Source organism: Simochromis diagramma, unplaced genomic scaffold (assembly GCF_900408965.1).
Source record: "Simochromis diagramma unplaced genomic scaffold, fSimDia1.1 OVJJ01000343.1, whole genome shotgun sequence".
Lineage (NCBI taxonomy): Eukaryota > Metazoa > Chordata > Actinopteri > Cichliformes > Cichlidae > Simochromis > Simochromis diagramma.
The window spans coordinates 4,179,640-4,206,747 of NW_024386831.1; the positions used below are offsets into that span (position 1 = coordinate 4,179,640).

At 41.0% G+C, this 27,108-nt stretch overlaps 1 protein-coding gene across 1 annotated transcript; it reads right to left on the reverse strand.

Moving 5' to 3' along the window:
• Positions 1-71: 71 nt before the first annotated feature.
• On the reverse strand, positions 72-27,108 carry LOC120730945 (insulin-like growth factor-binding protein 2-B). Its single transcript, XM_040027568.1, has 4 exons — positions 26,495-27,108; positions 11,364-11,494; positions 5,836-5,976; positions 72-1,971 (listed from the first exon to the last, which is right to left on the reverse strand). Exons 1-4 carry the CDS (start codon positions 26,850-26,852, stop codon positions 1,813-1,815), a joined length of 789 nt encoding a protein of 262 aa, XP_039883502.1. The 5' UTR covers positions 26,853-27,108; the 3' UTR covers positions 72-1,812.

Here is a 27,108-nt window from a genome sequence, read left to right on the forward strand (position 1 = left end):
CATTTTCACTGCAAAATCTTAAAAAAAAAAAAAAAAATGACAACCAAAAACTGCAAACAAGTCTGTTCCAGTCATGGGCAGAGCATTTTATTTCATTTTGCACATCAACATGAAATTTTGCAAAAGGTAATCAGAGAAAGCATTACTCGAAATAAAAACTTAATTATCTACTTGTAAAGTATCATAGAAAACAGTGTTCACCAAGTATTACTGCTAAAATATGTATGAGTATAGATAGTATACACATCATCTTCAGCGATTCAAAGATTCTCCACTCAGCTAAAGAAAAAGTGGGGGTTTGTCCCCATTTTGCCATTAGAATAACATTTAATCTGTGTCATTTATTATATTTATATAAATTAATAATAATTTATTGATTTATGCAACAGTAGCAGTGTAGATTAATAAACATAAATGTAAAGTTATCCAAAATGCTACACTGTGAGTCTAAATGCACCAGCACACTAGGATTTCATTGCGAGCTACAACTGTGCAATATGGACGGAATAAATTTGAGCGGGACATCGAGTCTGATGCTTGTAGACCAGGGGTGTCAAGATAAGGCCTGAGGGCCAGAAATGGCCCAGCAAAGACCCCAATTCTTCACACTTAAGATCAAAGTGGGCTGTATGTGGCTCAATATTTAAAATGAGGTTTATATCCCTGTTGTGGGGTGTCCACCATGACGCCGTTGTGGGAACAGCTACTAGAAGCATCATACAAACAAGCTTTTGCTATCACAATTCAGCTGCATTTTCTGCTCTATCAGAAGCACAAACATTTTGTTTTGCACGTTTAGTTTTTCATTTATTCTCTTTGATCGCTGGTAAGTTTAGAATTTTAATGCTCCATTCCTATTGGTTGATTCCTAGACAGTATTTATAATGGTAGACTCTCATCTTCAATTTCTGAAATTGCCAGCTTTGGGCTTCGATCACTGAGCAGCGTAAGACTTCTGATATGGAGGCACAACCAATATAATATTTAGTCTCTTAAAAAAGACTAACTGCACTTACTGAGATCCTACATGAGACATTTAAATGCAGATAAAATCCTTAGTAGGTTTAGGCTGAAAGTCTATATAATTAACAGGTTTATGCTGATTTCATCAGACTAGGTGTAATGTCAAAGAGCTTTCTTATAATGAAAAAAAAAAAACAGAAAATGAGCTGACTCTGCAGTTCCCCTTAGCATTGCAAACCATTTTAGCCCCTTTTAGATGGTTATTTTGCTTTTCTTGTCTCTGAATGACCTCTTTACTTGTAGCCCTAAAAGTTATGCGTTTGCCTTATATTCCTTAAAAAGCTTTACTTTCGGACAGCTTTACATTAGCTGAAAATCACCAGAATGATGGACTGACAGAGCTGATAACAAGCTATCATTTAAAGACCTCAGCATGTTATTTTCAGAAGTTATAATGACACTGAGGATGAATATTAAAGGAAATCCAGATTTTGTCTGTGTGTATTAGATGGACACTTATCATGATCTAACTTGGTGACGACCCTAAGCCTAACACACATCAGAATGTATTTATGTCCCCCTGCCTCGAACTGTTGTTGCTTATGCATGTTTTTTGACTAGAATGAGCACTGTAGTTTGAGTGGATTATAATACATATCATACTGCTGAAAAATGTCCATTTACCAGCAAAAATACTGTAGTTCACTCTGCATTTATGCTCTTTTACTGAAGCCACTTTCCTAAAAAAGTATTATATCATACGAGTATGAGCTTAGTCATCACCTGTTGATGAATAATCCTCATAAATTTGGAATTGTGAAGAAAACCCAGCCCCATTTTGATGGTGCGCTAGTGAGATGCTTCTGCAGTGGGCATTGCTCTGTGCACCTCCTGAAACTGGTTACAGTTGGGATCCCCTCTGACTTTAGGTGTCTCTGATATCTGGACTCCTGTTAAGGGGTCAACACACCAGCATTCTCCCCGCTGGCCGTGGGTGGACATGTTGCACTGGAAGGAGAGAAGAAAAACACAAACTAGGCAAGATGGAAAACACTGGGAAAAAGAGGCGGGAGGGTAAGGAAACACAGTGAAAGCAGGGGATGCATTAATGAAGCATGGCGTAGGGTGGCTTGAGATTTGTGTTCATGTGTGTGTGTGCGAGGATCTTCTGGCGGCGGGGGGTCATTGGATGAGAGTGAGGACTGTGATTCGGGTGGGACAACACTCACCCAATAACAGCCTGTCCTCAGGTTATGCCCCCTACACACAACCCATCCACAGCCACACATGTGATCGCAAACACTCCCACACATACACGCACAAACGGAGGCATGCCAGCAGACTAGCTCCCCCGCAGAGCCCACCCTTCCCCCCCAACCCCCTGAAATGAGGTCGTAATTGAAGTGGACACAGTTTACGCCCCGCGCGCGGGGCGGCCGGGTAGGGGACGGCGAAAAGAATGAAGAGCTGGGGGGAAAGAAAAGACTTTCCATTTTCTTCCTTCGATGAGAAAGAACAAAAAAAGTGACAGTTACAGTAATTACCGCGCGACAAGGAGGGACAACTCCAAAAGGGAGCCGAGTGTTGAGGAGGTACAGTGTTCCTCCCTGGGAACCGTGGACTCTAGTCCAAAACAATGCTGTTGTTTGTGACCGGTGATGAAAATTGGCTGAGTGGTTGAGAGCCCTGCTTTAGGAAACGGTGGCGCCTATTCAAATCTTCTTTTCTGCTCTACTATCCTCGTAAGAAAACACTGGATATGTGACCTTGTTTGTCCTCCCCTGTCTGATTTCTATGGATGGGCATAATACAAATTCAAGCCCCCAGTCGGAAGCACAGTTCGTTCCTCGGCTTAACAAAAGTCTTCCCATGAAGTACGCCAAACAGTTTTATTGCCTTGTAACCTTGAGCTCAGAAGCTTGTTGCCTCATTCATGATGACAACATCTCCCCATGCATTTGTGCGTTTGTGTGTGTGTTTAAGAGCAGAACGCTAAGGAAGAGGCGGGTGTGAGAGTTTATTAAGAAAAAAGACAGGGGGAGGAGGCAGGTGGCAGGAGTGAGAAGGAAGTTATACTTTTGCCAGGGTGATTTTGCCAGGCTGATACAAAGGAATTGTGTGAGTGTGACTCAGACAATGAGAGAAAAGAGAGGGGAAACCCCACAAAGTAATACGTGGGTGAAAGAGGAAAAACCAAAAAGAAAGTCTGAGGAACTGAAATGAAAATGTGAAAAGCGAAGGAGGAAACATAAATGCACTCAAAACTTTAATGCGTTACACATGTATAGGCACAAGAATCTCCACCGATACCGAAAGCCACAGAAGCTCTTTCCCATCATCAAAGTCAGCGGTCATTACTTACAAGAACCACCAGCAAAGTTTAAAACCTGTTGACATCTGCAACCACTTGAGTTTGTTATGGTCTTGTGTTACAGATCACCACGAAACAGTAAGTCACCAGCAAATCCCACAGAGCATAAAACCGCCATGTATCTGCTCACTATGGGCTGAATCACCAAAACATGCCACAGCAATAGCAGGAACCGTAGGAGTGATGTCACAGCAGGTGTGCTGCTTTTTGACAGCAGATGGAAAACACCTGCTGTGACAGCACTGACTGGGGTGTGGCCGTTATTGTGAAACTCGTGAGTTTCTTGATGCGTGATTCAGTGTTCGTATTATTCAGCAAAGATGACAAACGAGTTTACAGTACATGTGAGTAGATCTGAATAATGGAATTAGTCCAACGACGAGAACGTTTTTTGTTGTTTGTTTTGAGTAGTTCAAATGAAGGATGAGGCGTGAAATTCAGTGGAACAATGTGAAACACTGCTTAGACACCAGTGTTTTCATTTGGTTTGGTGGGTTTGTAATTTTCTATGATTTTCAGTTTTACTTAACAATAACTGTAAAAGATTTTATTGCCATTCGGAAACTGAAATGTGGCCACAACTGTATAACCTGTGTCTTCTGTGTCCTTTGGCTTTTTGTATAAGCAGAGTGCGGCTCTGAGCACTGTAAATGGTGCTCAGCAGTGGAAGATTTGATAAACAAAAGGGTAACTGGTCAAGAAATGATGTCTCTCAAACTGAACTTTTAGACTACCCTGGGCAAAGAATGGAAAACGAGGCACGTGGCATTGTAAAGCGCTTTGGGTGCCTTGAAAAGCGCTATATAAAATCCAATCCATTATTATTATTATTATTATTATTACTTGGACAACAAAGGTGACCTGTTTGGGCTTGCTACTTTCTGTTTCCACCTTCAAACTGGTTACGGATTTACACGAGATTGTTACTCTAAAAATAGATAGATACATTTAGTGACTCACCTGACATTTGTATACACCCCATAAACAGAATCACATCAAAATAAGCCATAAGCACACAATACTCAGTCACTTGCACTCTCCTTGAACTTTAGAGATCATTTTGGGCATACCAGTATGTGTTGCACATGTTCAGAGTTTTGATGGTTTGATGAATGAAAGATAGTTTGGACCTGGTTTTCTGAACAACGGGGGCAGCAATTTAGATTTCCCCTTGATGGATGAAAGTTTCCTCAACAATATATTCTTTGTTGTGCCTTTCTGCTCAGGCATTCAGTTCAAAAATCCTATTCCAGGATACCTGTACTCACAATTAAATGAAAATGCTACCACATTAGGCTGTGTCCATGCAGGAATTAATTCAAGGTGAACAGAGATCATAAAAACTGAATGACATATGGCACCTTCAACCTGGCAAGATAACTGCTTGGTACCCAAGATAAACTTTTTTAAACTTTTCTCAACTTCCAGTTCGGTGATTGAAGCAAGTACCAATGAGTGTGTAAGGTAATGCTGATTGGCACATTACCCAGCAGTAGATACATAACAGTAGAACCTTCTATCATCTCTTTTGAGTCTGATTTCCAGTGAGAGGATGAACATAAATATGCAATAGATCACATTTAGGTAAGATGACTGATGGACTCATCACACAACAACCCCCAACCAGGAGTCTAAGACATGGCTTTAAGATGTGTATCATAAAACTCGCATTTTTAAACATCTTTGCTTCTGCTTGTGAACAAAAAGGTTCTCAATTCTAGTAACTTAACTAATATCCTTTTTGAGATTTTGTTGCCAGTGCCTGGCTCTCTTGCCAGTTGCTGTTGGGGCAGATCGATCTTAAAGTAGAAAGCTACTCTAGTCACAGCTTACAGCAGTTTGGCTACACTGACCACATCAAGGCTGGACAATATGTGGAATAAGAAACTCACTGGAGAGGCAGTCAATTATACTGTTGTGAAGATATCAGTGGAATCCACACTGACAGTCTGACCCTGAGAGACTAAATAATAGCAGCCCATCATCCTGCTGGTTGCACTCATGACCTGATGCATCATGTTCATGCTTGGATTCTCGGTCTTAGCTGAAGACAGCTGACATGACCAATAATTATCCTTTAAAAGAAAGTAACATCAGTTTGACGCACGGGTGGCTGAGGTCCACAGACACAGAAAGTTCTACTGGAATTTAACTTGAAGAAAAGATCACCTAAAACCATTTTTTTAATTTACTTGACCAAATTTGCAGATATTTTTGGTTTGCTTCTCAGGTTTTCCAGCATTGTTTGGCAGGCTTTTTGCAACAAGGGCTATTTCTTTCTTCCTTTTATGTCTACCCTCTCGTCAATGGGAAGTCTCAATTCTTTCTTTATTATGCTTCAAATTATATCCTGTAAGAATCTAAAACATAAAATAACAAAAACGTGAAAAGTCTTACCATAAATATATATCATGGATGGGTCTTTTGTGAATTTATCTGACCCAAATGTTCTCTTTTGTAAAATAATGTGACGTGGGACAGGTGATATGCCAGCAGCTCACCTGCTTGAGGTTATACAGTCCATGTTTGTCACAGTTTGGAAACTTGAGCTCATACAGGTTCTCCAGTGGGCCTCTGTTATCCTCTGAAGTCATTTTAGCAATCTCCTCTAAGACTCTGTCCAACTCCTGCTGACAGGCACTCTACATGATGAGGGAGGAAAACAACAGTGAGTAATTAACATGTACAAATACACCTGTAGTCACTTTTAGGCGAGGCAAAAAAGAGAGGTAGGTTAAATTTGACTTGTGCTGGAGGCCGAGCAAAATGTTCTCCAACAAAAAAAAATGAACAGTGAAATAAAATACATCTGTGTATCTTGTAAAAATGTCACAAATATACACATTTATAGTTAACATTTTTATGAGCCACAGTTAGACAAGCAGCAGTTCAGCCAATATTATTGATGTGAGTCTGCTGGAGCGGAACGTAACTGACTGGGCTGCTTAACTCAACTGGTGGCCACGACCATGACCACACAGACACACACACACACCAACCTGTGCTTTCATGCACGCACAAAATTCTTAGCACACTTTTCCTGTACTTACTCTTCTTGTTCTGCACATTTACAGTGTATTCAAGTGTGCACTGTAATGCAGACACACACACCGAGTGCCAGTCTACCCGTGGGATCAAAGGGGTCTGTTCTTATGATTAGTTGGCTGAGGATGAGAGAAGGGAGCGGGAGGAGGCACAGTCTGCCACGAACCTTATCAGACATCTGAACATATAGATCAAAAGCCCTCTCCCCCTCTCTCTGTGTTCGACTCCTTTTCTTTTTCCTAATAAAGACATACATAAACCAACATCTCAAAGACAACTTTTAGTTTCAGAGCAGTGTCCCTGCTCCTACATATTGGGATGTTAGTGGCCAGATTAAGATGGTCCCTGGACTGATTCTGGGCTGTATTTTGCCCATGTGTGCTCTTGAAAGACTCGTGTTGAGATTGATGTCTCAAGATTGGACAAGCAATCCTTAAGTTGTAATTTAGACACCCCTTTTACAGAAGTGCTTTGGTGTAATAGTCTTTATCTTTTTATTTTTATTTACTACAGCCTGTCACCACGACTGACCTGATGATGTGCCTGGAGTTTCTCTTCCAGTTTGGGAGTTCAGCTCCTAATACTTCTATTACCACTTAGGACTTTAACCTCCACATCTGCTCCAGTTGTTCCTGGCACTTCTTTATTTTCTTGTGCTCCTTCTTCCTGATGTTGCTGTCCACTGAGATTGCCACATCTATTAAAATTGTGGTCTTCATTGTCAACCACCACTATGTCTGATTGGTTGGCCAGCAACTTGTCTGTCTGGAACTCGAAGTCCCACTGCACTGTTGTTCTCAACATCCTGTGGTGGTATCTCCGATTGGGAGTTACGGATTTCTAATCTGTATATGGTACAGATTAGCCCGTACACTATCTTAGCCACATCTTCTGTCTGTCTATGGTACTTCCCATGCAGGGCCTTGGTCTTCCATAATAGTGTTCGAATCCTCTTCAATCCCCCCTGTTAACCCCAAGTAGGTGGATCAGTAAATTCATGTCTCACTCACTTATGACTGACAGCTGATGGTTTCACCACTCCTGAATCTACAGTATATCTGTGTTCACTCTTTGTTATGAGCTGGTTTAGGGGGAGGCCTATGCAGAACCGCGTCACCTTGGTATATCCTGCACTTGATGGTAACTTGTGAAATTCCCTGGAATGGGTCTATAGTGTTCTCTTCCACAGCCCCATGTACTTCCTGATGAATGTTATCAGTGCACTGTTAGCCAAACATTCCACAATCCATGTGTGGGACACTGAGTCATGGGCTTTCTTGTAGTAAATCCCAGTGGGGCTCAGGTTAGCCTTCCTGGTCTTAAAGTCCTGGTTTATGCTCTGTCAGCTAGTAGCTGGTGCTCTGACCCTTTTAAGCTGCACTTATGTGTTGAGTTCTTTGATTATTGCTCATTCTGAGCTTTGGCTGTGTCTGTCTGCATACTTGTTCCCTTGCAGTTCAGAGCACACTCTGGATGGGCCTTTGGAGAACAGATCATCTCACTTGCAAGAACCAAAAAACTGGTCAAAAAGGCTGCAGTTTGGGGAAGGCCTTATCAGGAATCAGCAGCAGTCGACTGGTTGTGGGCATACCATGAGTCAGGCGACAATCTTCAACCTGAGCTCCATAGAAGCATCTGTCATTCTAGATGGTTAGTCATCCCAAAGTACATTTCCACTGCTCTGTTTTATCAGGGTTGGCTCATTATGTGCATACCGCTAAGCAGTGTTGGGACTAACGCGTTATTAAGTAACGCGTTACAGTAACTACGTTATTATTGTGGTAACGAGCACGGTAACTAGTTATTATGCCAAAATCAGGAACGCGTTAATCGTTACTGGGATTTAGATAGGCTTGTTATTTGTTACTTCGTGTGGTGACTATCGCGGAGCTTCCACAGATTCAGTAACATTAGCATGTGGCGGAGGCCAGCAGGTGGATGAGGGAAAGGGGAGGCAAGAGGAGAAACCCGAAGCGGCCGCTGGTCTGACTGTCAGGTGAACTGAACTTCAGGTTAGAAGTTATGACCTGCAGTCTATCTGGGTCAGATATAAACCAAGTTTAGGTGGAGTTTATTTTCGTTATGCTGAGTTTTTCGTACTGCGTACTAGCTAGCATGACGGGGTTTCTATACAGCTGGGTGGGTGCTATGATGTTACTGATGTTGAACTTTATTTTGTTCATACGGTTAATTATTAGAGTTGCCAACCGTCCTGTAAAAAACGGAATCGTTCCGTATTCAGAGAAAATATTACGCGTTTAGTATTGAGGTGAAAAGGAACACAGTTTGTCCCGGACTTCAGCTACAATGAAAAAAGACACAAAGCTGGAGTTATTCTGTCTTTTGCTGTCAGCTGCCTCTTCTTCTCTCATTCTCTCCCTCTCCCGTTTCTACTTCAATCATGAAACTGATCAGCTGGTTACTGTGCAGGGGGGGCAAGGTAGGGCCTTAACAGGGAGAGGGGCGTTCAAAGAAATACTTTTCTTTCTTATTCTCATTTAAAATGTCTAGCTTTTAAAAAATAATTATTTGAGTCTTACAACAAACGATTGATAGATTAACGCATATATACCATCAAGACAGTGTACATCACTGCCACGACAGTGTTTGTTTTCATTCAAAGGCTTTATGATTTTTCCTATAATGGTGGGCCGGTTTCTAGTCAAAATGCCCAGGCCGATTTTTTGTCACAGTCCAGCCCTGCATGCAGCTCATGTGCAGTCTGGTGTTACCTACATCTTCCTATTCAGAAGGCAGAATTTCCGAGTTCTGAGTACAGTCAAAGCACCACGACTGCAGTTTTTGTGTTGGATGTAAAAAGCGCACATGACGCTGTGACGTAGGCTAGAATCATGGCGGCAGTCAACGACGGTTCCCAGTGCGCTGTAGCCGCTGAATCACTATCTTCAGCAGTAGCTTTCTTTTACAGATGTTAGAGCACTGAGGTACCAGGTGCTTCTTGCTTAGAGTGGATCTTTGGTCTTGGGCTCTTCTATAATTCCCACTTGTTGCATATAACCTCTCTCATTAGGTTAACAGTCAACAAAATAACAGCTGGATAGTCTAGTAGCAACATTGGATCAGTGGTTTGATTCCAGGTCAGCCTAGGCACCCAATGCTACTTGAGCCTATGTTGGAATATGAGTGAGCTGGCTTAATGAGGTCTGCATCATGTGTTAGGGAACTAGGGTACACTGATGAGAACCTGACTATTATACTTGTTATTGGATTATTGGATTGCAGTAATTTAATCTTTATGAATTAAGTTGGATACATTATATCTTTGCTCCTTACATTTTGTTATTGGCTTTGGAAGTTATGGACACCACTCTTCCCTGTGTCCCTCTCTGTACTGTGGAGCCACAGACTGGCCCATTGGTATGTTTTTCTATAAAAACGGGCTGGTTCCCTCTTACATGTCTGCATGTACTTAATGAATATGGCTGTCACAGTTTTTTTTTAATTTTTGTCAAAAAGAAAATTGAAAGAGACAAAAAGAGAGAGAGAAATCTGTCACAACCAGAGCTCTGACAGTGAAGCCTGTGTTCAGCATATAGCTCTATGATCTCCAATGACTATTCACAACAAAGTGCATATACTCAACACTAGTCATTTGAAGTCCCTCCCCTTGCCCAGCTGCACGACTCCTTTTACTGCACTGTCTCCTTTGTTGCTTCTAATGATCTTGACATTGTATTGTACCGCCCCGCTTATTATTTCTTGGTGTATTTTGTTTTGTTTGGCTGCAAGCGAGGTTGTTAAATGAGGGAGAAAATGAGCAAAAGCATATCATTGTTTGTCTTATTGAGACATATATGGGCGTCCATATGCGTAGCCCCCTTCGGGCCCAAGCTCATTTGCATGAAACAGGATATGTGTGCTTGCACGCCAGCCCATTGACGACTTTCTAGGAACTGTTTTAATTTTTTGCGGTGTTGCACTGTGAAATGATGAGTGAGTGCTAAAGAATGGAAGGGGGCGGGGTTTTAATGTAAAGACTGCATCAAACTGCCAACTGCCACTCCACTGTGGTGAGAAAAACAAGATCACTTTTCATAGTAAAGGTGCTCATTATGAGCAGTTACTGAAGATGCCCGTGACTGAATAGGGGTACTGTTGCTTCTGCAACTTTCTATTTAATTAACAAACGCATCAGTAAATCATCAGAGTGGAAATGTGTCATTATGTTTGAAAGCATTTCAAACACAAGGCCTTCAGCTGCCAAAGCTATACAAAGAATTTCTCTACAAACAAATAGTCGTTGCATTAAGAATCTGATGTCACTGTAACTGTCACCTCAGCTCATATCAACTGGTGTATTTTTCAACACTCACAGTTTCTATTAAAGCACATAAATGAGTGCTTATATTAAAGCATGGTACAGGGTGGAAAATGTGGAGCCTACCAAGTAAGCTATGAACTGAGATTGAGCTGGGCCTGTAAAACACATAAAAATATAGAGAATGTCAAGGATTAAAAAGTGAGTGTGTGTTTATTGTGTGCACATATTAATCTGTTTGTCTGAGTAAAACAGTGCCCAGAGGAGGGCACCACTGTACCAGACATTATTGCTCACACAGCACATTTTTGACCTTGTGTCACTGCTTCTTTTGATGGGCAAACATTTCGCTGTATCCTGTAATGATTATCTTTTGTAGGCCTAGAAAGAAGATGTAACATAGGCAGGTAACAAATAGGCCCCTACATTACACACTGCTGAGATTTTTTTTTTCTTTTCAGCTGTTTCTTTTTAACGACATGCTTCTTTGTTTCCATGTCAGGCAGATGAGCTGCAGGGGAGGTTACAATATATAATTACAACAGTTTTGCTCGTACGATTTATAATAACTTGTGGATCCAATTATGTCAGACATGGAGCCAATATACTTCAGGTTACCAGTTAGTCTACAAAAACAAATCCCGGTGAAATGAACCCTGAATTGTTACCTGTAGCTAAATTATAGGAAAAAGATTTAACCCTGACCTGAGATACTCTCTGATTTATCTTCATCCTTGTTCTGCGGTCCTGAAGGTGTTGTTCGAGGGCGGTCTTCTGCCAAATCCATGGGGTTAGAGGCGGTCTCCCGGTGAGTGGATTTTCAGTCCCATGCACCTCTGCAGCAAATAAACACACAAAGCAAATGCAGTTAATGTGTAGCATATGTCCAGATAAACATTCAGACTTCATGGCTTTTTGGTTTCGATCCTTGTGTAACATTCAATACTTGTTAGGTTCCTAGAAAACCTTATTTTGAGTCATTTGTTTGAGTATGAAAGTTTTCTTGTGGTTTCTTTAGTTAACAAACAGATGTTGTACACACTAAAAATTGCCTCACAGTTTTTAGTGTGTACAACATCTGTGCTTACTAAAATGCTCAAGACTCATCTATATTTATCTATTCAGTAATCAAAGCTACTATTAAAAGTAATTATTCATCTAATAACAGGCCCTTTGAAAAGTTGTCTTAATCCTAGAATTAAAGGACAAAGTCATTCTGTGTCCTCAAGGCATCCTGTGTCCCTCCTGCTTCATGTGACTAATTCTGTGCAGCCAGCCGTTGTGTGGACCAAACCGTGCTAAGATGTTTTTTGTGAAATGCCCAAGTGCTACATCCAGCCCATTTAGGTTTAAAATACTGAGCTACACTGAGCAGTGGGGGTCTCTGTGAGAGCAGTTACTGCTGACTGTTATAGCAAAGTATGTTCATCATTTGGTGGCGACAGGAGAAACAAAGCACAAACAACAAAACAATTCACTGAGGTCATTCAGGGCAGATCCAGACAGTGAATTTAACGATGCTGATGACTATAACTTTAAAACAGAACTACATCAGGGGGTTAAAACTGCATGGACTTTCATCAGCGTAGCAGTCAAAACAGTCATGAATTATAGTCCTAAGGTAGACTGGCAGTCAGTGAAGGTGAGTCCAGACTCGTGAGGATGCACATCTGATGAAGGCTTTTCATGCTGAGTAAGGATTTTTTATGGCATCTAACTTTCCTGCCAGAGGCTTTGTGGGTGTGTGAGAGTGTGTATTTGTGTAAGACCGTGTGTGTCTGTAATTAGCACTGAAGCAGAAGAGGTTGTAAATCAAGCCTGAGAAGGAAGCCTTCCCCCAAATCTTGGGAGCTCCTTACACATGCCATGGCACTGTCTGAATGTGTCTGTGCTCATGTGTGCTGGTGCACGCTCTGCCAGGTGTGCAAAATGAGTAAGTCCGGCTTCTATGTTGCTAGAAACTTGTGTCTTACAAATCCCTTTCTGGCAAATTTGGAAATTTCCTCTTGAAAGAAAATTAAAGCAATTAAAGAAAAACAATAAAAAATCATAACTAAAAAAACAAAAGTGAATTATCTGACCAACAAATGTTTTCAACACAATTCCGCTAATTTTTATTTTATGTAGCATCAGTTTACATAAACACTTGCCTTAAGGCACTTTGTACTCCACCTGTATTACAAAGTAAAGATCCTCCTATATTAGAGTGATAACCCCAAATCAGTTAATTCCCTATGGAGAAGCAGTTGGTTACAAAGGGGAAGAAGAGATGCTCAGTGCATCATGGGAAGTCCCCCAGCAGCAGCAGCATAACTAAGGGATGGTTCAGGGTCACCTGATCCAGACTTAAGCTTTACCAGAAAGCAAAGCTTAAAGTATAAACCCTAGCCTTAAAAGTAGAGAGGGTGTCTGTCTCTCAAACCCAGACTGGGAGCTGTTTCCATGGGAAAGGGGTCTGATACCTGAAGGCTCTACTTTTAGAGCCCAGTCTACTTTTAGAAACTCAAGGAACCACAAGTGAGCCTGAAGCCTGGGAGCAAATTTTTAGGTTGGGTTAGTATCATACCATGCAGTCTTTGTGATAGGATAGAGCCTGATTATACGAGACTTTGGATGAAAGAAGCATTTTAAAAGGACCAACATTTAACATGTAAGAAACATAAAAATGTGTTCATAGTTTCCCAAATGACAGCGTTCTGCCACCACTGTCTTCACTCCTACAATCACTGAACCTATAGTACTCCTGTGTATATCACACAATGAGAAGTATTCATTGTGCTGTTTGGTGTCACTGTGAACCACAAGAGAACAGACACAACAGGACAATGGAAATAAAACAAGCTGTAATGGAATCTAATACCAACTTCCATGCAGCCTGACTTTCCAGTGAAAATCAGGTTTGGAGAATTACTAGAAATTTGAAAGTCAGTACCCATTCTCTCTAGATGTGTTCCTAGTAAAAACTGACTCCAGGTTAATCAGGAAGATAGTCTGAGCGGTGGAAAAAGGACCAAGGAAAGGTTCAATAGGTACGTGGAAGCTATCCCCCGGGTTCATAGTTTTACAGGGTCTTGTCAAATCACATGTTGCGTCCTGAATGAAAGAAAATCCTTATTTGGAAAGAAAGCATTGTAAAGTTGATAGAAATTAGCAAAAATCTAAGATGACAAGTCACAATGCTTCTGGAAGTGTTTTTGTAAGACACATCTGCTCTTTGGTCACAGAGGAATGTAGAATGAACCCCACCCCCACTATAAAACATGGAAGAGGCTCAGTTTGATGCATCTGGGACACAATGAAATGAGAACAATGAAATTAGATGATCTCCAAGACATTCTTCAGAGAAGCACTATCCAGTGTCAGGGACCTGTTATTTTCTAAAGGAAAAGGATACCAATAATTATGGCTAGTTTTTCCATTTAGCTTTGCATATCATGTCAGTTAACAGAGGCAAATGGTGGACGATGGCCATAGACCCTGCAAAGGCTGCCCTTTGTCAACAATTATGTTCATAAGTTCTACGGACAGAATTTCTGAGAGAAGCCAAAGTGTTCAATTTTGTGGTTTGGGATAGTGCAGTGAGGCAGAGCTCAGTTGTTCAAGAGGGGCTGGAGGTAAAGCCTGTGATACTCTATGTCAAAGGGAGCCAGCTGAGGCTGTTTGGGAATCTCTCTAGCGTGCTTCCAAAGTGAGATGTCCAACCAAGAGGAAACCCTGGGGAAGACCTTAGACCAGCAAAAACATCCACTGGCTTGTAAACAAAACGGAATAAGTGGATGGGTGGATGGATGGACCAAATTTCATTGTAATCCATCCAATCTTTAGTGATATATTTTTATTTGCAACAGTACTGGACAGACTGGTTGACCAGCGTTACTATCCCTCAAGCCAAAATTGTCTTCTTATCAAGATTGGAAAGATTCACATGTGAGCTCCACGTGGACAGACTGTGACCATAAATGAGTCCTTAAGTTTCAAGCGGTCAAATTAAATTCCCTACAATCTGTCAGTGTTGACTACATGTAAAAGCTTCTAACCTCCACTTCAGCATACAAATTCAGACTTTTGTTCCAAGTTTTGTTAAGATATTCATGAACTGCGAAGGAATCTTTGACTTGGGAAGGTTTTGCAGGGCACATCAAGCAAGGGCTTGCTTTTAAGAAGAAATCATATCTGCCGTCAGAAACACATAAAAGCATTTTATAGCTTCACAACATAAATGTTAGTGGAAGAAAATGGATGGATGGGTAATGTAAAGCATTATTTCCCCTTGGCAATGCAAAAGTGAATGCAGCAGGAATGCTGTGTTGTGGTTGAGTTAAATAAGGTAGATGCACAGCTTGTAAACACTTTTCTGCGGTTGTTTGAACTGCCTCTATAGACACTTATAGGAACTCATGACTGCATTTTCAAGCAGAAAAAACCCCAAACTTGTCTTTAGCCAACAGCTGTCATCACAATACTGTGTTGTTGATTCTGTCTTCAGCGCCATAGAAACTACCTGTCTCGAGCTGTTTGCAGTGTTGGCTTTGGGTATTGCCTCGATGTGAAGCTTTCACAGTCCTCTCATAGCACAGAATGAGTAATGTCTTTCCAGAGTTGCTTAATGTATTTGTCCTGTTATCATATACAGCAGAGCTGGTCTCAAATACTTGACTGGGCTTTGACGTCCAAGAAAGTGGCCTCTCACTACATAAAACCCACTGTCTGTGTAAATGGTTCCTCTTAAGCCCCAACCACTTCAAACACTTTACAGCTGGCAAATGTACAAAAAGAAACAGAATAATGAAGATCCCCTTCAGACCTTTTACAGTAAGCTCTCTCTTTCAACTCTTGTATGTGGCTGTGTGTCATTTTAAGCAATGAAGCTGCCTTTGTAGTTGTTAACAGGAAACTTTTGGTGCTTCTACACTGATTGTCAGGCTTAAGAGGCAAAAAGGTCAAAGTCAATTATTTTTCAAAACAGGCTCTCGAGTGCTGATATATTCATTGTAAACTTACCCCCAGAATGTTGTTTATATGTGATTGCTTCAAGAATATTTATCATGTATTTAAAAATTGCATTTAAGAAATAACCTTAAAACTCATTTCAGTTGATGCCCAACTCTTCAGTTTCTGCAGGAGCTTTACTAAATATACTTGATGCCATTAATTAAGAAGTAGGACCTGCGGCTTCACTTTTTCACAGCTTCTCATTAACTCTGTTTAACGGTGGAAAAAACTCTGAGAAAACCCACCAGACAGCAGAGAAACTATGCAGGTGAGGAGGTGTGAGGGCATTTCACTGCTCAAGAGTCCAGTAACACGCAGGGTTTGGCAGATTTTTTATGGAGTTGTGTTGCATGCATACGCTCATGTGCAGGTGGTGTGATCCAATATATCTACTGGTCACTTCTGTTAAAGAGGTTTTAGGTCAGTTCTTACCAAAATGTATCTTGCAGAGAAAGGCCAGAGCCATGTTATAGTCTTTATGCCAGTGTGACATGTTTGTTTTTGTTTTGTTTTGTTTTCTGTAACTTTGCTAAATACAATTAATATCCAAGGCATTAAAGCTTAAGATAAGTTTGTTGAATAACTGCAGGCTTATATTCCATCCCTGAACTCTGAGCTGACAATACCAACGCAACAAAACGCTTACAATTTCACCGAATGCAATGTATTCCAGAAGCAGCTCTTCACTCTATCAAATGCACCATCTTATCGATCAAAATGGACCAGTTCTAGTTTTGAGAGAAGCCACGCCAAGATGCACAGAGCAGATGAGCAAGGCAGGAAGTCAGACACAGGAATAATCACGTTTCAAAATAAAAGACCCCACTATACATGAAACTTGCCAAGCTCACAATGACTAAGTTGCCTAAACTTAGTCATCTTAAGTATGCTGTACTTTTTAAGTTCTGGGAACAATTACATTTTACACTGAGAGCGATCTGAAGATGTGCGAATGCTTCTTTGTCGGTCTTGCAGTCCAAACACACACTTCTTGATTGTGCCATATTCTGCAGCAGCAGAACTTTCCCACAGCAGAGCAATGCAGAAAATCATCAAAAAGCACATGAAAAATACCCCAAGACATTAACCTGGCCTCCCTGCTTCTAATCTGATGGAACAGCTAGAGTATGCAGATTCATGGAGTCCCCAGCCCAACCCCAACAAATAAACTATTTGTTGACAATGTTTTAGTGCAGAACACCACCACAAACTCCAGAGGTGCGGTTCTCAATGCAATTGCTCAGAGTGGTTTTGGCAGCGTGACCAACAAAATATCAGGGATGAGATTTTAATTTTGTGGATGATTTTTTTAAAAATTACACTAACTCTGTACAGACTTAGGGGGGAAAAGTATCCCTCGCCTTGTTGTTCCATAGCCTGTGAGCTTAGGCAGTGTTTAAACAAGCACTTCAGTCAGTCATTGTGGAAGCTGCACGTTACTGCTGTGGTAGGGCAAGGTGGAGAAGGTTCTCAGGTTTAACAAAAAACAGATTAAAAGAATGAACTTCGGACTTCTTTTTGCCTGGTGGTCAGAAGCAAATGTTAACATCACTCTGTGTGCCTCCACGCAAACACAGAGGCAACCTTTTGCAAACACTTTAGTTCAAAGTGCAGTATAATATATTGCTATACAGGCAGTGGTGTGAGCATTCATTTGGAGGCAGAATGTTGCTGGTGAAGATGCATCTATTGCATAGTTTAATCTGAAGACATCAGAATATTATGTTTGACAAACTTTATATGTTTTCTGAATCTTAATCTGATAAGTAATGCAGTTTGCAAGCTGCAACTTCTCAATGTGCTTTAAGATATGAAAGAGAAGGAGAGAGGGCTATTTACACCTCAGAGGGAGTTTTCTCAGGTTTGCAGGCACCCACATGCAACTCCCACCCAAAGTGATCTGTTATAGCTTTAACTTTTCACACATTCTACTGTGTGCAGCACAAATCGACACAGAATAATTAAAGACCATAGAGTGTGAGTGAAGGAGAAGCAGCAAGTCTCAGCAGAGGAACCCCTTCAGGCCATAAAGGGCAGTCTAAGACCACCGACGGCACAAAGAAGAGACAAGGAGAGAGAAATAAACAGAAGCACAAGGAAAGTGCAAAACAGGTTTGTGCTTTGTGCAGTGGGGATTTTTCAGTTGACGTCTGAGTGGTCTTATGAACGTCACTATTGGAGGATTCTGTCCAACCCACCGATGTGTTGAATGAATGGGTAGGGGTAGATGGTTATGATAATAAAACAATGGTTAATTCGTGGTTGTGGTTAGGGGAAGGTTTTGGCTGCCAACATGAGAGCTACACATCAGAACTCTGAAACTTTAAACTGGATGCCACAACCTGATGAGGGAGACATGGAAATCAAAGATCAAAGTCAAATCAGTGTTGATTGAACAGGTATTCCTGCTGTGTGTTCTACCCTCCACTGTGTTCTCTACGTGTCCTATCAGCTGCAGTTACAGCAGTGTAAAACACTCAGATTAGAATAAAGTATAACAACATTTTTATATTTTTTGCACCACCAAAATAATACAAGCACATTTCTGTGCATAGCACTCTAGTAAAAAGATTCCAATCTCATGAGTTTCTCTTCCTGGTTGAGTGCAGCTTAATCATTGCAAATTGGTGGTCATTAAATATTTATTTTAACAAAAAGATATTGTGGACAATATGCTGTTGGACATGGGACAAAAATCAAAAATGGAATTAGGAAGAGTAGAGGTGTTAAAGTGAGGAATCAATGGAGCCAGGTGTCTCCTATTGTCCTGACTGTATGCCCCCCCACCTGCTACAGTATAGTACTGCACCTTATAGACAGACTAGCAAGTAGAACACACATCACATCTATGAGCTTAATGCAATGACTTCCCGTATTTGTAAATAATATAATTTTATCCATTTTAATCATCTGTACTTTAATCATTTATTTTTAGTTTATACATACAAACAATTATCCATCTCAGTATATTATACAATATATATTATCTCTCTCTCTCTCTCTCTCTCTCTCTCTCTATCAACACCTACTCCCTGCCGGTGATCAGGTACCCTGCTAGGATAATAAGATGGCCAAAGGAGGAAATAGAAGCCACTGACATCAAGACAAGGAAGCTCCTGTCCATGCATGGAGGGTTTCACCCCAAGTCCAAGCTCTAAGTACAAGATCCATAGAGGCTGGGGTCTACCACACCAGGCAAGACCCCAGGTGCAGAGTGTTTAAAGATGCCCCCAAGAAAATCAAGCACATAAGAGCAGGGTGCAAGATGCTAGAAGTCAGTGCATACGTGGAACACCATAACCAAGTGGCCAGCATAGTATACAGAAACATCTGTGCCGGGTGTGGCCTGGAAATCCAGAGGTCAAAATGGGACACGCCCGCTCGGGTGGTCGAGAATGACTGAGCTAAGCTCCTGTAGGAGGGTCCTTCCAGATACAAAAGGACCCACCACAAACACATGACCCTATGCTGTGTTCTCTGCATCTGTTCCATTTTTGCACTGATCATCACCTTTATATATATATATATATATATATATATATATATATATATATATATATATATATATATATATATATATATATATACATACACATACATATACACACATGTTTATTTAAGTGTTTCTGTTACAGTATGTTTCGCACAAAGTACCGCAGCAATTTCCTAATTTTGTAAACGTGCTCAACATTTGGCAATAAGACCTTTTCTGATTCTGCCCCTCACTGCCTTTTAATCTCTTGCTGTTTTATTTCTTCTGCAGTCAGGCTTTTTTTTTTTTTTTTTGGCCTACATTGACTGACCTCCCATGTGTGACCTCAAACCTGGGAAAAAGGATTCAGATTTTGTACTGTCTTCAGAGAACTGTGTACTGTGTAGCAGCAGGCCTTATTCTCAGAAGACATGTTTGGCCCTGACAAATTAGCTCTAATTAACGGGTGAATTTCATTTAGCTGCTCATCTCTGTGGTCCTCCCATTGTGCTTGAAGGGATTGCTGGGTTTCTCTACACAGTGTTGTTAGGTCATAAAGTCATATCTAAAGAGTTTTAAATGTAATCATTCTCTGAGTTTACTGGAGCACTTAACTGGTACTTTATTTACCACTGCCAAGCAGAATATGTGATTGATTCAGTTATTTCCTCGTCTGTAAATTTGTTAGTCTATCAAAGAGACAGGCAAAAGAAAGAGCAAGTACGCTGGTTTGTGGGAAGGCTAGCAGAAATCAAAATTAAAATCCAGTATCCACCACACACTGCTAGTAACTCTAGTATGTCAATGGAAATTCAATTTGTTTAAATGCAGATCATGCATCATTTTCTGGCCTGTTTTTTAAGCTGGATTCAATGCGACGCATTCAGGCCAAGTCCAATCACTGATTGACTGGCCACTAGAGAAACTCTCCCTTGTACAATTCCCCAAACCGTTGGCAGCAGCAGACTTAAAATAATGTTGTGGAGTGTAAGTGCAGACTTTTAGCCTTTCAAGTAAGTCAAGCGAATTTGTTTTGAGCAAACATTTTGTGCTGCTCAACAGATCGTCCCTGCATAAATACAGTGGATGCTGAAATGTTAATGGCTAATCCAAATATTGCTGCATAATGATGTATCCATGTTTCTGACAGATCTTCCACACCTGCCGTAGACTTCAGCACCTCATCGGAGTCAGTGAATTCATTTCCTTTGTCCAGAATTTAAACGAAGGGAATATTTGGTTTGATGTCAAGACTGGAGCTCACAATCATCACCAGACTAAAACCTTAGTGCACCAAATACTCGGAGAGCCATTTCAACTGGACTGTCAAAAAAGCAATTCAGGTGGAAACACTCACGATCATTATATCTCCCTGCTTTTCAGACTGGACGAATTTAAGTTGGATTTAAAATGTCATTGCAGCTGATTATTGTAAGCTTGTGGACATAGAAGTTGGAAAATTGCAAAAATATTTCAAGTGACAAATGCCACTTTTTAAAGTCAGGTAGGCTCTGACAAATCAAGCTTCCAGATCTCATAGAAGCAATAACATAGCCTGTGGCTGCTGCATGTCTGTAAAATGCTTACAACCAACCTTTACTTCTCCTTTCTGACATCATCATCATCATCATCATGCCTGATATCTTTAAGCTCTGCTGTATCCTGGACGGGAATTTAGACGGTTTGAAAGATAGTCTATGAAGTTCTCTTCTGAAGCCTCTGCCATCTCTCTTTTTTTCCCTTTTGGGTGATGGAAGTGGGCTTAAAACTCCTCACTGATTGGCTAATTCCTCATTCAGTCATTAATGAACATAGTCTGATTAGACCTCCTTTCTTGGATTTATAGCTTAAATGACCGAGCCCGTAAACTCATCAGGACAGTTTGTGCAGAGGTGAGGGAAGACTGTGGTTTTCTCACAGACTTCTACGGATATGAAGTCTATGAGTCTTTTTGCAACCACAGGAGATACCCTCCTGGTGGCCATTAAAGAGACACTTTAAAGGCATGGTAAAGGCACTTCTGCACTGGCTTTAGTTTTCAAAATCCAAAGCTATATCCATATTTTGAGGTGTCTATGGCATAGGGTCTCACCGGTTTATGAGTCAGAAGGTTATGGTTTCCATCCAGTTGTGACCTTTGTTTTCCACATTTTTTTTAACTTCGTGTTTCTTAGTCATTTTTAAACCCTGCATTCACTCACTGGTTGGATTTAGGAAGTGAAAGCTACTTTAATTTGATTTAAAAAGGGATTGTGGTTCTGGTTAAAAAAAACAAAAAACAAAAAACACCCCAGTGCAACTATAGTGCACTTCAAAAAAATGATGATTTTGGAGTGAAAAGTACCTCTCACCAATGCTATAACCCACCTTGTCATATAGATTATAAGGACGAGGAACAAACTCTACCTAAATGAGCCATCCCAGTGGCTTTGACAAAACAGCACAAGTTGACGCCCTGGAGTGGACTTCCAGGGTTTCCAGAGTGTAGTACAGGATATCTTGGCAGAGACTTCCCGTTCCATGCACTGGTTACTATCTATCCATTTAGATAAGTTAATAAAAAGACAACACTTTGGCAAGCATACTCCCGTCTCACAGGGAGCGCCTACCTGTATGCAACCAAAGTGCTCAGTTGATTAATCAGTACTACTTGGACAACAAACTGAAACTGGGAAACTGAAAAATTTTGTCCCTAGCCAACACATTTTACATATTTATACACAGATGTTTGTCTGCTGAAAGCACCAAGTCTCAGCAAAGCTCAAGGAGGTTATGAACTCTAGACTGTTTACTCAGGCTGATGTGCTGCTCATTTCAGTGACCCAAAGGACCCACGTGAACCCAGGATCACATCAAATAAGCACAATATCCTAAAAAGCAACACTGTTTTTTTTGTTGAACTGAACAGTGAGAGTGTAAACTTCAGGATCTTTCCTGTAGTTAATGAAATGTGGATGTTGAAGGGTACAAAGAAAGACAGATGTTGATATTAAATAGCTGCCATGCTTGAAAAGTCAAGCTTAACAGAGTGCAACCTGCCCTATAAAACAATGCTCGTTTGTATTTTAACTGATCTGAACGCCAAAGGTGATAAATCACAGCATAGAGCCCATCCCGAGTGCACTGTGCTCAGATAAAATTGCAGGACTGGAAATGGGTTTGTTTTCATTATCCCCTCCCATTTAAGTCAGTAGCCATGAGACGCAAGATAAACAAATAAATATTTAGCTCTAAGCAGTTTATATAAATAGGTCACACCTTCTTCTTCTTCTTCAGAGAAACTCTTTTCCAATAACAAACTGACACTGATCCTCACAACAGACACTGAGACATTTATGATTGAATGCTAGCCTTAAAAGTTTCAATGTGTATTAAATTTCCTCCTTAATACAATAGCCTACATCAAAATAAGGCATTCCCAATACGAGAGCTTTGAGGCTACGTGGGTTACAGACATGTTAAGAGTTCATCGGAGGGATACTGCTGGTTTGTGCTCACAGATGTGGGTCTGCCACTGCCTGCCAAACACATTGCATATGTCAACATTCATTTTCAGGAATCAATAGTGACCCTTTGTCCCTAATAACTGTAATGTGGGATAGCAAAGCTTAACATTTCTCTGTCCCAGCAAGATTTCTGGGTTGTTTCTTTTGGGATAGTTACAAATATGTTCGATGTAGATGGTGGTTTTTCTGACATTAAAAGAGTTCTGCAGTGAAACTGTAGTCTCGACTCTGCTAATTCTCAGTGAAGTTTTTCCTTCTGTGTTATAACTTCACGCTGCGGTATAAGAGAATATAGGAGAAGTCTCAGTTAAAGCACAGTACAGAAGATACTTGACAGAGGACAAATCTTTGGATGTACAAAACAGATGTACACAGACCATCACATATAGCACTGTGTCAGTTTAAGCTGTGGTGACGCAGACGTAGGTGATTTAACATCATAATGAATTAGATTTCCACTCCTAGGAAATTAATATACTTCTCTGTGTTTTGGACCTTTTGAATATTGTTAAATTCATTTTCGATTTTGAGAAATGATCATATTACCTGGATTTTATATTGTTTTGTTTTCTTGTTTAGTTCCTGTGACTAGAAATAGTAGAGCTTGGTAATCCCTGGTAATTTCCCTGCTATATTGTTAGAGGTGTCTAGTTTATTTTCAAGTTATTTAAGTGTTATCAGTTTATGTTCCTGCTCCCTTGGTCTGGTCTCTTTGTTTTCTACTTGGTGTCCCCTCCTGTCTGTTATGTCTCTCGCCCTCTCTCTCTCTCACTTGTCCTTGTATCTGTGCTCTGTCTCCATGTTCTTCTCTTTGTGTTTCATCCTTTGTCACCCCCAGTCTGTCTGTTTATCCCTGCCTGCAAGTCCTACTCTGAGTCTTGGTATGCATGACACTTCCTGTTTTATTTTGACAGTCCCTTGTCTCATGTGGATTGTGTTCAGCTTCATTTCTCCTGACTTATTATGCCCGATTAGTCCCTCCTGTGGGCCTCCACTTTCCCTAATCATCCTCATGTGTATAAATTGTGTGAGTTCCCCTTCATCCTCACTGGAATGTCAGTTCACCTCCCTCCATGTGTCTTTCCGGGTTTCACAGTCTATGATCTTAATGTTTAGCTTTGCCCAGTTTGGTTAGTAAAGTCTGAGTCTCCTTTTGTTTTGTATTCTTCTTTTGTTTTTCTCCCGGCCTAAATAAACTGTCTAGTCCTGTTTGTACGCATCTGCTTTTAGGTCCTCTCTCCAACATGACAGACACAGAAGAAATCCAGTCTGGATTCATGAGTACTTCTCATGAGTACTAACTCTGTAAAGACTATATGCAATGACCTCCCCTGTACCCTTAATGCCAGGTTTTGAATAGGGATGGGTATCGTTTAGGTTTTATCCGATACCAGTACCAAACCGGTACTTTTTAAACGGTGCCGGTGCTTAAACGGTGCTCGAACCGGTGCGTAAAGAATGGAGAACACAAAATTGGTCCAAAAAACCTCTCGTGTTCAGCTGTTTTTTTGTAAATAGATAACAATGTTAGCCTTTTCTGCAGCTATAGGGGATTTATGACATCACTCTTGGCTGGAAGCAGTGCTTAAACAATGGAAAACAAACTTTGTCCAAAAACCTCTCATGTTTAGCTGTTTTCCACTTTTTCTTTGGTCATTTTAGCCTTTTTGGCCAGGGTGACGGGAGTATCTGCCATTAAACAAGAAAACAGCCGCATGTAACTACGACTGTGTTTGCTAGTTCACCTTACATGCATTAAGTCAATAACGTGGTTAGCCTACTCAACGTAAATTACACACGAACAACATTAAGCTACTCACGCAGAGAAGAATGGCTGCTGCTGCCATCATCATCCGTCATCATTTCTGCTACACTGGCAGGGCTAGGGGCCAGGATTCTCCTCTTTGGGTTCTTGGGGAATGTTGCTAACTCCGGGTCAGATAACCAGTGTTGCCAACTTAGCGATTTTGTCGCTATATTTAGCGTGTTTTCAGACCGCCTTAGAGACTTTTTTTCTAAAAAGCGACTAGCGACAAATCTGGCGACTTTTTCTGGTATTATTGGAGACTTATTTATGACGACTTTTTGACATGAAAACGCGTATCGCTCTTACTCTCAACAAGCAGCGGTGCTGCCTTGGGCACCTCACCCGTGCCAAAGCGCACACAGGCGGAGGATAGTCCTCCCCAGCTGCTATCAGGGCAGGAGACGTTCACACCTGTGCGTCCGAACGGCAAATGAATCGCGCATGAGCGAAGCCGCTGCTCCGCACTGACTGTAACGCAGTCAATTCTTCTTTTACTGTTATGCTGTTTTGTGGATCACAAGGTTTAAAACTACTTATAAACACACACTCTCACACACACAAAGTAACTCCACCAGAGTGCCAATTTCAGGTCACTTTTGCCGGTCCAGGCCTGGATAAAGGAGCAGGGTTGGAATTGTGACATTAAAAAAAAACAATAATTGCTAAAAGAAATTTAATTTGTAGTTCTAAATAAATTCTAACTGCATTTAGGACGTTTTTTACTCACTTTATGTCTCTTCTACGATGTTATTTCTCTCTCCAACAGTGTAGGTTACAATTACATTAGCATGACCAATTATGCAAATTAGGCGATGACGTCATTTGGCGACTTCTAGCAACTTTTAGGACAGCCGATAGCGATTTTCCTTACTGAGGAGTTGGCAACACTGCAGATAACAGGCAAACCACGCGCAGTAGATGTGCACGGTGTGAGGTCTCGCAGCAGGCTAGAAAATACGGCGCATTTCTCGGCTTTTAACAAAATGCTATACATCGCTAGGTGTTTCATCAGATTCGAGGAGTTACCTCCTTTTCACAGTATCAACTTAAAGCACTTGTTGCAGGCTGCTGAGTTTGCATCATTTGCTCAGAAGCACAGCCAGACTTTGACAGCTTCGCCTTGGGCATTTTTAATCTGTAGCTCTGCTCTAAAAGAATGTACGTACCTGGGCCCGCCTACTACGCTCGCAAAGGTAAAATGATTGGCTGGAATCCAAAGTGTATGACATCTCAGGAAAAAAAAAAAAGCGCTGCTTTTCGGTCTGGTTACTACCATTTATGTCAGAACCAGTGCCATAATGGCACCGGATACCGGTACCCATCCCTAGTTTTGACCCCTCAATATATAACAATATATCATGTACTGTATTTAAAAGATGGATGTGACATCACCCTTGACTTGATCTTAGCCTTTAGTTTTGGATTCGGAATTTTGAAGTTTCACCACCATTTTGGCTACCACTGTGTTGGCTTATTGGAGAAAGAAGTGAACGTATTTAGATGGCAGCACTATAAGGCAAAGCTAGCAAATTTGGTTAATGAGCTGTGTTCAGTAACTTTACAGTTAAATTACACAAACACAGAAACATCGAACAGACAAAACACTGAATATACCTCGCCAAAGCACAAATTGCCGAGATGGTTAGTTCCACAGATTATCTGTTAGATAATTTAGTTAAAATGTTCAAAAAGGCACCAACAGCAGAAAAAAGAAGTTCGGATTAGAGGCTCCCACTAGTGGAGGTAAAGCCCAGACAGTGATGGGCTGTAGCTGCCAGGTACCTGTCAAAGTAGCCATGGAGCTAACTTTAAGTCTTAACACTATGAGTTCTAAAAAGTAAAACCCCTACCCTGTACAATGGTTTGGAAGAGATCTATGTATCCTCCAGGTCTAAAAAGTAAGGCCAATGTAGCCTTGGGGGATTATTCTCTGTTCAGTTTATTCAATTTAAATATAATAAGCTATTTAGTGATTGAAAACAACAACTACATATTAATGCAGCTTTAATGGTCTTTCTTTATTCTACTACTTTGCAGCAGTTTTTTTCATAGAACTTACCATACCCCGACGGGTTCAAATGTTCCCAGAGATTCAGATCTATTCTTTGTCCACATTGTCCCAAACCCTGAATGAGCTGCTGTAAAGGGAAGTCAGCATCCATACTTGGGTAGCACCTCAGACCGGTGGAGCACCTTGGCAGATAAACCCCACAGAGCTCTCCCACCTGCCGGGCACACACCGGACAGCAGCCACAGCCTGGCTCCCTCACAATCTCTGCACATAGCGGATCGACTTTGGTGCATGCCATCATATCCTCTGCGGTGCAGCTTGGGCATCGGAAAGCTAAATCACAGAGTAAGAGTCCAGGCAGCCCAACATATGCAAAAAGCAAACCGTATAAGAAATACATGCCCATTATAACGCTTGCTAGGTTTGTTAGTGACCACTAAAGGTAAAATGACCCTACAGCATGAACCTCTGGATCCTCTGACAGTCCTCTGTGTTTGGGTAAACACTGTGGTGCCGCTGACAGGGTCCTATCTGCTCTCATATTACCAACTGACTGAGGAGAAAGAAGTCTTTTTTCCCCCCTGAAAGTATCAAAATATAAATCCCTGTTGATAAGAAGGTTCAGAAACTGAAACTGTTGCTTTCAGGTGCTATAATGTCAC

What these genes read in the sequence shown, in the direction of transcription:
- LOC120730945 (XM_040027568.1), bottom strand. Translation starts at nt 26,852, where the DNA reads ATGGGCATGTATTTCTTATACGGTTTGCTTTTTGCATATGTTGGGCTG. An exon ending in TAAATCAGAGAGTATCTCAG is followed by an intron (nt 5,977 to 11,363) that starts GTCAGGGTTAAA and finishes CTCATCATGTAG; the next exon opens with AGTGCCTGTCAGCAGGAGTT. An exon ending in GACTGTATAACCTCAAGCAG is followed by an intron (nt 1,972 to 5,835) that starts GTGAGCTGCTGG and finishes CTCTCCTTCCAG; the next exon opens with TGCAACATGTCCACCCACGG.